The sequence below is a fragment of the Teleopsis dalmanni genome, chromosome 1 (assembly GCF_002237135.1).
Source record: "Teleopsis dalmanni isolate 2A chromosome 1, ASM223713v2, whole genome shotgun sequence".
NCBI classification, from domain to species: Eukaryota; Metazoa; Arthropoda; class Insecta; order Diptera; family Diopsidae; genus Teleopsis; species Teleopsis dalmanni.
This window is the reverse complement of record NC_051846.1, coordinates 203,050,420-203,061,905: the sequence shown is the minus strand read 5'-3', so window position 1 is coordinate 203,061,905 and position 11,486 is coordinate 203,050,420. Positions and strand designations below refer to the sequence as shown.

General features: G+C 27.5%; 3 protein-coding genes across 3 annotated transcripts in view; 2 read left to right on the top strand and 1 right to left on the bottom strand.

Annotated features, from left to right (window-relative positions):
* The window catches only part of LOC119667083 (neurobeachin-like), an 11,297-nt gene extending 10,953 nt beyond the window's left edge, over nucleotides 1-344 (top strand). The window contains exon 9 of the mRNA XM_038076368.1: nucleotides 291-344. Coding sequence (XP_037932296.1) covers nucleotides 291-344 — 54 coding nt within the window. The remainder of the gene's footprint in view (nucleotides 1-290) is intronic.
* Nucleotides 345-3,278: 2,934 nt separating this feature from the next.
* On the bottom strand, nucleotides 3,279-4,261 carry LOC119674456 (ubiquitin-conjugating enzyme E2-22 kDa-like). The gene is made up of 2 exons (XM_038085598.1): nucleotides 4,162-4,261; nucleotides 3,279-4,106 (listed from the first exon to the last, which is right to left on the bottom strand). The coding sequence occupies exon 2, from the start codon at nucleotides 4,001-4,003 to the stop codon at nucleotides 3,383-3,385; it is 621 nt and encodes a 206-aa protein (XP_037941526.1). The 5' UTR covers nucleotides 4,004-4,106; nucleotides 4,162-4,261; the 3' UTR covers nucleotides 3,279-3,382.
* Nucleotides 4,262-4,390: 129 nt separating this feature from the next.
* Nucleotides 4,391-11,486, top strand: part of LOC119667082 (protein halfway-like) — a 16,039-nt gene continuing 8,943 nt past the window's right edge. The window contains exon 1 of the mRNA XM_038076367.1: nucleotides 4,391-4,432. Within this exon, the coding sequence (XP_037932295.1) occupies nucleotides 4,391-4,432 (42 nt within the window). The remainder of the gene's footprint in view (nucleotides 4,433-11,486) is intronic.

Genomic DNA, 11,486 nt, shown 5'->3' with positions numbered 1-11,486 from the left:
TTCTTATTTAATTAACGACAGTTTTATGGTAAATACATACTTACATACTTACGTAGTATACTTTGACAGATCTATGTCGTCCTGCAGCACGTACAGTAGAGTCCTTTAAACAGCCCGTTCAGTGGCTTACTGTCGTTTGTTTACTATACCTGACTAAGTCAGGTATTTACTGATCTGAATATATTAAAAAAAATAATAAAGGGTCATGTAAACAAATAAATCAACAAATTTAATTATAAATATCAGATTATATAAAATATATATATTTAATATATATAATTTAAATGCAGAAGAAAAAGAAAAATGAGGCTGCAATTGTTCCTGATGCATTTATTCGAGTATGAATACTTTGTAGATATTATAATGAACATTATTTTTTAAGAATGTAGCGCTTAATTTTATAATTTAAAATTTATTTTTTTTTTATTGCTCATAAATTGTCACATCTCTTACTTTTATTAACAATTAAATTAAATTTTCATCATTCAATTTTGTTGGCAATTTTCTCGAAAAATAATTGAAAATAAATTCACTGTAGAATTCGTTTTACTCACAATAAAGTATAAAATGCAAATTAACCATTTCTCATTAAAGTGCGAGTTTTCTTGCATAAACTTTTTGTGAGAAATATTTTATTTTGTGCTTTTATATTTTATTTTTCACATCATTTAAATTATATTTTTATTCTTCAAACCATCAAAAATGTTACCGACACGTTTCACTGAGATGTCATGAACAGAATCTTAAATTCAGTTAATTCTATATTTTTAATATGGAAAACTCTGCGTTTTTGCGTTTTTTAATGCTGTAAAATGGCACTTTCTACTAAAAATAATTATTTTTTCTAGTTTTTTCCATTTTTTTACTGCTTTTAACTGGCACTTTGGCTTTTTACCGAATCTTTATTATAACTCATTATAACTAAACAACAGAAGCATGAATATGGAATCCTATATAACATCTACCTATATATATATATATATATATATATAACATCTATCTATGTATATATCTATATATATATGGAGATAAATAAATTGAAATAAGTTTACCTACGATAATTAGAAGACATTTTCAAATCGTTTTCATTTCAGAAAATATCTTCAATTGCTTGTAATACTAACAAAATTTATTGGCTAAATATGCCAGAAATCAGTCAAAATGTGACAAAATTATCATTTTGACAGGGTCACAGCAGCAATTCGTTAAGCAAATTTGAGCTCAAACATGTGCAACATCAAAATATCACAAGTAAAATGTGATATCACGTTTGCTATTGGCACGTGCAGTGCAAGAGAAAATCAGTTTACGAAATTTGCAAAATACGACGTTATCTCCAATGAAATAAACTGAAACAAAAAAAAATGTTGAAATATTAATGTGATTCAATTTAAAATTTAAATTTAAAAATTGTATAATGATAATGAAGCATTAAAAAGATTGATATGCTAAATTGGCAGAATGTAGTCCCTGTACGGAAGGGGAGTTCAAGACTCTTCGGTATTGAACTGAACTGGAAGGATAATTCTTTGATTGAAGTTTCTGTTCTAGCCAACATTAGAAATTCAATAATTAGAGAAATTTTGAAGAATATTGAGAAATTCCTTTATCGTTCTGTATTAAAAACTGCTTAACAAGAAATGTTCCTGCTTTCATTGGAAAACCTCCATACTTTCTGTTAGCTTAAGGTTCAAAATATTTGTGTTCATATTTATCTAAACCTTTAGAAAGATTTAGCTAAAACACAAAACATTTGTATTAGTCGGAATGGTCACCTTCCTTGGGAGCGTAAATTTCTCTTATAAACTGACATTCCGACTTTAATTTAAAGTCCTGATTAACTTTTTAGGGTTAAAGATACAAATAGCATTAAATATTTATAGTACAGAGTGCTTTTAAATCATTTGACAACTGGCGTTTTCAGCGAAGATGCGTATTTCTTTTCCCATATTTTATATCCACTGGGTACCAAAAAAAAAAATATTTTTAACTCGAAGAATTTAATCCATTCTCACATATTACTAACCCAGTGAGGCAGCTCAATTTGTAATATGTTTATGTCAACGTTTTGGTATAGCTCTCATTGTTCCCTCTAACTTAATACTAACGTATACTGGTTCATAGATTTATAGTACTACTATTATTATTTGTCATATTGTTCACATATATCTACAGTATAAAACAAAAATCTTTAGAGTAGGGCTCAATTTATATTTCTGAATAAAAAAATAACTAAATCATATTATTATCGTCAAATTTTTCTACTAAAATAAAAATCAATATTTTTAAATTAAAAATATTTTTATAGAAAAAAAACAAGAAAATTAAGTTGCAAAAGAAAACGCACTTACTTTAATTAAATTTTATTTAATTAAGTTGCATATAACCTTTCCATAAATTTAATGTTAAATATTATTCAAGCGTAGTTCTTTGTTGAATTCATAAATTATTGAAGTGTAAAAATAAATTTTAATGAATGGAAACAGAACCCTTCTTAATGTCCTTTGTAACTGCATTATAGTAATATTATTTTTTTTAAATAAATATGTTATTACTGCCAACTAATTTATTTGCGTTTATATTTTCAACTTAATTACCTTTAAATTGATATAACACTGCATAAAAGCGGCGTGCATAGCGTATGAGTAATATTAATTAAACGGAATAATAGTTAATTTAAAATGCATTAAAAACAAATAAAATGGAATACAATAAGCAACAAGTACCACTGCATAGTGCAGCAAATCAATTATTGGTTGGGATTTATTGGCCCAGTGGTGTAATTAAAAACCGCAGCGTGAAAGTTTTGAGTTTAGTAAATACCGGGAAGCTCCATTGCAGTGTCATTAAAGCAAAAATATAAATTATGTGGAATAAATCCGATGCCTCATGTAAAATAAATTAATTGCATAGATAACGCTAGTAATATTGCATTAAACTACTTTTTTAAAAAATTATTTAAAAATGTCTATCATTTTAATATATCAACTGCTTTTTAAAGCATTAATCCTGCTTTATTCACTGGAAGTTTGTGAAAATCAATTTTAGATAAGACATATAGAAAATAATATTATATCACTATAATTTAATAGTACAAGTTCTCTCTACATTATTTTTAAAAGAATAATAACCACCAAACAATTCCAGATTCAATTATAGATATGAGCTATTTGTTGATTATGAAAAAATTGAAAAGTATATAGGTTGAAATCAAGAAATATTGACTTCTTGTTCAATATCAAACTTATTTCAAAAGTAAATCCCAAAAACACGCAATCTTTAGTTACTAAGTAACTTCATACATTTATTGTTACGAAATTTTAAAGACCACAAATAAATATACTTTAAATTTAGATATAAAAATATATATTTAATTCCTGTTTCATTCATCGGAATCATCGTCGCATTGTGGAAAAAAATGTGCTTTAATAACCTTCATATCCCAATCGGCGCCTGACAGTATACGCATAGCACAATCCTGATGCATGTTATAACTCATTAACTCTCTCAACTTAAGATCACAGTGTGGGACTTTATAGGGCCCATTAGCATACTTAGCAGTCCAAAAGCGAGCAGTCATATCAAAGATTGGATATTTGTGTTTATATTGCAAAGTACACACACAATTCTGCGTATCAGTAAGTTCTGGATAGGCTAAAAGCTCACGGATTGAGAGTAGAATAAAACGCAGCGTGTAAGTTGAAGTCCAACCATTGTCTAAAATATCTACACAGATTTTTCCTTCACGTGATACATTCGGGTGCCATATATTCTGCTTGAACGTGATAATTGGTGCATTGAATGGAAACGTTCCAGGAAGTTTAATATCCAAAACAAACCTTCCGCCCTCATAAGGAGTATCCTCTGGTCCAATAATATAACCCTCTAGCTCAGTCCAGTTATCATTTACAAGTTCGATATCGATTGGTATAGCACTGCTGTTACGATTAACTTTGATATCACGATAATCGCGCTTAATGCGTTTAACTGTGAAGTCCGACATTTTAGGATGGTTGCAACAGAGATGACGAGGTGATTCGAGGAAAACTAGTATTGTGACTTACCGCTCGTACCAAAATAGCGATATTCTTGTCTTGGATTATTTTCTGTAATTTTCCATATAGAAAACTCAGTATATAATTTAGTTTAAATGAAACTTACAGGAAAATAGAAAATTTTCCGGTTTATTATTTTAATTTTGAAATCTATTTTACAATGAAAAAGGAATTTTCTTATTTGGATAAATTTAAAACTTCTAATTTTTTCTTTTAACAAACTTCACTTGTTCAATTTAAAAAAAACATGGCTTACTTTTTTGACAGCAAGAAATGAAAGTGCACTTGCTGTCATTTAAGTACATAACTACTAAACTAAGGGTAACCAATGCAATATGATAAAGACAAATATATTAGCTGATGTAGCTGATATTCACGTATTACAAACAATATTCCATATGAGGAGTACAATGACATAGATATAATTTAAAATTGAATTTGTCTTAGATATTTAAATAATTTTCCCTCTTTGTTGTTGTTTCTAAAAGCATTAATTTCGATACCTTCGTTGTCACCTTATAACATTCCTGGCAATTTACATCCCTGACAACGTTGATAACAGAGTAACATTCCTGTAATGTAGATGCGTTATGTATTATTATTAAAAACAAATGACACGCTAAACATGGAAGTCAACAGTAGATTTAGTCAAACTAATCTAGCCCCTGCAAGTTCGCCGTTTATTTAAATGTGTCCAGAGATCCAATGAAATACTATCTAGTTTATACTTACCATTTGCTATAACACAGCATGTTTTAACAGTTCATCAACCACTTCAAAGTAAGATACCAGTAGCATAATGCTTTGATTACTGCCTGACTACTTGGATAGATACAGACTGGGTGCTTTTTAATCTCATGTTAAGATTTATTCTAATACACTCTCAATAGCGTGAATCTCTGCTTTGAAAATAGTGAGCCATATGCCCAGCGCAAGTGATATTGGTACCAATATTCTGATATTAGTAATAAAGATTTAACCGTCAGATTGACGGTTTTAAGATTTCTAAAACCGTCAATATAATTTGGGATCATTTTTGTATCCCAAGCAGAAGTGTTATATTCTAAAAACTTACGTTTGAAAATGTGGACTGAGATTGCTTACCTAAGCAGCTAATCATGTTCATTTGATCTCTTCTATTGGTGTTATCTTTGCCAGGAACTACTCTACAGATACAATTTTAATTGTTAAGATTTCCATGCAAAATGCTATCTGGCTGTGCCCAGGACTACTGTCCTTTATTTAACTGATACACTCAGAAAAATATGCGCTAACCACATACTAATTCAATTTTAGCTCATGTGGTGAAGAAGATATGAAAACGAACATGTAGTATGGTTGAACCAACATGATGCGTCGAGTAAGTATATTTTGACCTGAGATTTATGGTAGTTAAAATCTGGTTAAATCAACTAAATTATTTTTCTGAGTGTACTAATTCTTATGTAATAATAAATACTTTTAATAGCAATTATTTTAAAATTATGTTAAAATGTTCAGTTCGTATTCAATTTGGAAAAAAATAAAAAACATCTATCCATCTACGAGCCAATCGCACCTGCTTTTCTGACACGTGCATACGTCCACATTGAAATATTGTGGCACATCTTAACTATGGCATCTTGTGTACGACATCACAGATACGTGTTTCCATTGAAATTCCTTGTGTGCAGAATGCGTTAAATTAAATTTAGTAAAACGTGAAACTCATGCTGGACATTAAATTCTTGGATAACTTTGGAAGTAAGAATGACTAGGACGGATGCACACAAAGCCATTTAGACAATATAATCTAACGACTTGCATTTATTGCTTTGAAGTAAATTTGACATATTTATGAAATATCGATTCTTAGAGAGTCTTGGAAAAATACTTCACAAAGAAATAAATTAAAGCAATGAAGTGAAAATGTAATTTATTGCTATTAATTTAATCAGCTTTTTATACATTTTCTACTGTAAATAGTAACCCATGAGAGATACTTTTCTCTCGTACTATCTACATTAAAGCTTCTCAATGTAATTTGTTATTAGTTGTGTGAAAACATTTCCAACAAGTTAATATTCCCACCTTCGTTATCAATTTTCTGGGTTTGTCCTGTTCTCTGTACTTTTACGAGTATCTACCATAAAACAAAAACCCATATGTATTGGTTGCTCTTCGAGGAATCTTGGCAAAATTATTTTTCACTTTTCCCATTTACCTTCATTGCTTCCTTCGTCATATCTACCAAAGATGCCCGTAGCTCAAATAATAACCAATTCTAGCACAAACTTTTTAATTAATTTTTAATGTGGAAAATGTACAGTTTACGTTTGCCATTAAGGATGTCCTTTGCACATGCAAAGGACTTAGCAACGTGTTCAGCGGCTTTGAAGTGCAGGCACTATCTGTAAGTGCCTGGCACTTCTGCTCATTGGTGTGGATATAGTGCCGCTTTTGGCTTGTTTATTTTACATAATAAAAATTTCCACAGCATATTTTATGATTCTAGATACGAATACTTTCATGTTAGCTCAGCATGAACGCTTCGAGTTTTCGTCACATTAGCAGAGCACTTTGGTTTCATTTGAATTTCCAAGTTAATTGTATGATAATGAATAAATCTTGGTAAATTAATTCTGTGACTATAGATAATGAAAAATGTAAAATGCATTTAATTAAGACAAGGGAAGTTGTATTAAATTCCCAGATTTTAGCTTGATATCTACGGTCTTTAGGAGCCATCTTATAAGCAATCGAAAAATATGTTAAAATTAATTTAAAAAAATTGAAAAGTATGTTAAAGTAATTAATAATACTTTAACTAAATACTTAATAGTATATAATTTAAAAGTTAAGTTCATAAAAATTTATTTAAATTAAGTATTATTTATAACACATTTTTTGAAAATAATAAATCGCTAATATAAAACCAAATAATACGACTGACACTTCTATATGGGTTTGTAGCGTTCAGCAAGACCTCAAACACTACTATTCGCCAGCTGGGAATTGCAAAAAACCAGGCTTTGAGAAGACCTTTTAAAGTGCCATGGTACATTAAATTGAATGACTTCATCAGAGACCTCAAAATTGATCCGATCAAAAAATAATTAAAGAATAGAGCCCTGAAATTATTTACGAACACTGACAGGCTTACCAACAACGCGTTATCAAATCTCAGAATGGTTACGCGATCCTCGGGGTGCAATGCAGATCTGAGGTCAGCTATTGTTTAGTCTGATAAAGTCAAAAATACATAAAATGGCATTGTTATCAGCTAATCGGCTTTATCTACTTAGAAACATAGTGAGCTGATAAAATAGCTGATATATTTTGACATAGGTGCAGTTTTGCGCTAAATGAATCACATCATTCTAAGAGTGACTTTTTCTTTTGCATTCTTATTCAGAACTGCGACACGAAACTTTTGGTCGTCTTTTTTCTCTATTTCTGTGCGGAGTCCAAAAAGTGCTCACCGACAAATATCATGAAATGATTTCTTCAGTCTATTTTTAATCCATACCAATTTACGGCTAATAATTTTGTCGGACACTATTTTTATGTTGTGTTGGGATATTAGAAACAGAATCTATTGCAACTGAATGCAAATCCAATTGTTTAGGGCTTGGGGTTTTTTGTTTCGTAAATTTAGATAAAATTAAACCCGTGGTCGATATCAGATTTTTTAGTAGCATAAGACCATAGGCGGAGCTATAGTTGATATGTAGAATGGTGTCAACTTCTCCGTCAAAGTGTGAGAAAAATATTGATATAATAAAATAATATTTTATAATAAAAAGAGTTTTCAAGGGAGAGCGGTACTCCTAAATGTGATGGACTAATGAAAAAGCATTTGGGCATGTACATGTTCACACAGTTCCGTTGCTAAAATAGATGTATTCTAGAAAATAATAAATATTTGAGTAATATATAATTGAAAATTTCAGTGATATGAAACTTTTTTGATTGTTTTTTTTTTTTTGTTGAGAAAGGAAATTGTTCATTTTGACTTTTTTTTCATTACTGGTTTTATGTGTAGGAAAGAAAAATTGTGCTTTGCCCCTTCTATTATAGTTGTGTAAAGCATTTCTTTAGAACTTGGACTAAAACTTCGCCTTTTCTTCATCTTACTTACCATCTACATTTATTATCTATGTAGATTATCTTTCTAGGACTTGGTGTACATATAACTTAAAAAAATAATAAATAAGAGTTAAAACATTGAAAACTGAATTGTTGTCATTATTTATTTATAATTGATTCAAAGAAGTTCCTATAGTACTTACAAAAAATTATAGAACTTTAATTAAGATCTAAATTAACACTACTAAGACCTAAATTAATGATTAATGAAAGGATTTGGTAGTTTATTGTGTTGATGGAACTGCACTAACATAAATAAATTAGTGCAGTTCCAATTATTTGCTTTGCTTCACCTTATCCCTGATGGTCCATAGTGACGCTCTTCTGAAATATCTTTATATCTTTTCATAATTATAACATTTTTGTTTTATTTGTAGAGCTCTTAAATTTTAACGAACAGAAGTAAACAGAAATTCAAGTTATTAACTTAAGTAACTCAACAATTACAGAAAAATTTACAAGAAAAATATTGTAATTAAGCCATTTTGTCTTGAAGTCATCAAATGCAAGCCTTCTTGTTTGAATCATAGAAAAACAACTCACCCATGGCAGCCATTTTACGTTCTCGGAAAAGGCAAAATGACACCATTTTAATTACTGAAAAGCAAATAAAACTTGTTGAAATCGTAAAAAGCAAGCAAAGCAACGTGAAATAAAGTTAATCCTGCCAAGACTTCTCGAGTCAAGAAAAAAAGTAAAAGTAAAGTGAAAGAGGATATAGCAAAGAATGAATTCAGGATACTTTGTCAAACTTTGAAGTGTGCCATTCAAATGTGTTCCTTGAATGCTCCTCGAATGCTTCAAATGTTTATCTTTCTCTTAGCCGTGCTGTGCTTCTGTTGCTCCAAGTTTCAGTTCAGCATTCATGAAGTTTTAATTTGCAATTTGCACTGCAGCTTAAAGTTGCTTCTCGCTTCTCGGTTCTTGCGAATTATGTAGATTATTATTTAGTCTTATAATTGCAAGCAGCTATGAATATTAAGGAAAAACTTTTATTTTGTTGGTATAAGTATATCATTTTTTGTTTTTATTTATATATCATTTTAAGTTTATACAATTTTTTTGTAACATATTTTCTTAGTTTTCTATACGAAAGACATTTCAGTGAAACTTAGAAGCTAAAAAATATTTTATATTTCTAAATGAAGGCATGAGTAACAAGTTTATATAACTTAAACAAGCAAGTTTACATAATGAAAATATTTTCTTTCATATAACTATTTAATAATGGATTTAATAATTAAAGCGAAATTGCTAACATTATAATATATAATTTTTTTTTTCATTTCTAATAACTACTTTAATTGGCTAAAACTAAATGCAACTAATTTTATTGACTTACATTTGTTTTTATCAGATAATTATTAGTTTTTGTATATAATTTAATAGTTAAGAATTTTATTCTATTTATATATATACTTCAGTTTGTGTTCCTTTATTTAAGTTAACTCACTAGAAACTATAAATGCTTATATCGGTAGCAGTTTTTTAACCCATTAATGTTAACCGAACTGATTTAGTTAATGAGAGTGTAAAGCTATACTTGCACTAGTTAAAATCATAAAATAAAAATGTTTGTTCTAATGTTTTATTTTGTTAAATAATATTAAAATCAAAATTTCAATAAATTGTAGTTTATCCAAAAAAATATAATTATTTTAAAAATCCTTTTAACAGTTGCAGTTTTAATTCTAAATAAATTTAATTTTACATAAATTTCCCAATTCATTTTTAACATTAATTTTTATTTTATATACTTATATACTAATTTTTAATTAGAAGAGTTTCTAGTTCATTTGTTAATAAAATTATCTGTTATTAGAGGCTTTTCTGAATGAAATTAAAAAATTGTTTATTGATTTTTTATTTTTAATAAAAAATAGTACTCTGCTCTAACAGTAAATTAGATTAATAAACTTTAAAAAGTTATATTTATAAAAATAATAACTATATAAAAAAAATGTTTTATTCTTTATATATATAAATAATAACTATTTTATTATTTGTGATAAAAAGTAATTTATAATAATTTATTAGTGGGCTAATTGATCATTTAAATATAAAGAAAAACTCTATAATTTATTATTTTAAATATAATTTGTTTTTAAATATAAATAATAAATTATAGTTTATTTTATTTCTATTTAAATGACCAATTAGCCTGCTAATAAATTATTATATATAAAACAAATTTATAATAAAAAATCAATTAACAGATTATTATTTTTGCTCACATAAGTCCTCTACAACATATGGTATATAATATATTTTTTTATTACATGTTGCATTTTTAATAAAAGCAATATCTATAAGCTTTTATTCATGTTAAATTTGGTCCATATTTTATTTATAATGATTTCAAATAAATAAAAAATAAAATAAAATAATAATTATATACTACATTTCTTTTTAAATATAACTGGCCTATGCTCTACCAGGATTGATACTAAAATTTATTTTTATAATATATTAAACATGTTGCTTTCATAAAGTACACTGAAAAGCTCAAAAAAATATATGTTATATATAATATAAATAAATATATGTCTATAATTAAAAACGTAATTTGCGATCATTAGAGTTATAGTTGCTACAACATATAAATATTTAACAATATAATATTATCACTCAACTGTTGTATTTATTTTTAGTATACATTTTATTAAAAAATTGGATAGTTTAATTTGCTTAAGATTGTTAAATTTTCAATACAAATAACAACTGATAAATAAAATACACTTTATTATTACAATTAATAAATAAAATACACTTTATTATTTAATTAAAATTATTAAAACTTATTCAATTTATTCAATGTATCCGAAGTGCTCTTTTTATTAATTTTCTTTTATATTAAAAACTTTACGACTTGAGACCCATTTAGTGGAATTGCTATTATTACAACATCTACGGAATTAATAATTCTGTTACGTTAAGGGAACTGTCTGTTTAATAGAATATTTTTCTCTTTAAAAAATTATTTCTAAAATATAATACAAAACATAACTACAATTTATTTCAAAAAATTTTAATCTTAATAATTTCTAGCTCTTATTTGTAGTCCTTTCTCTTCATTCTGTTCAAAAAGTTGGATGAGAACAAGAGATTATACGTAAAAAATTTATAATAAAACATTACAAATGTTTCAGTTGAAATATTATTTCAGGAATATTTGTCTTTTCTTCTCCTAAGTTACCATTTATATGTATTATCTATTTCAATATCTATGTATTTTTTCTTAACCCACAAACTGTTGATAAAGTCAATAAAAATAGTCAAACCCTATCGATTGACCTGCAGCAG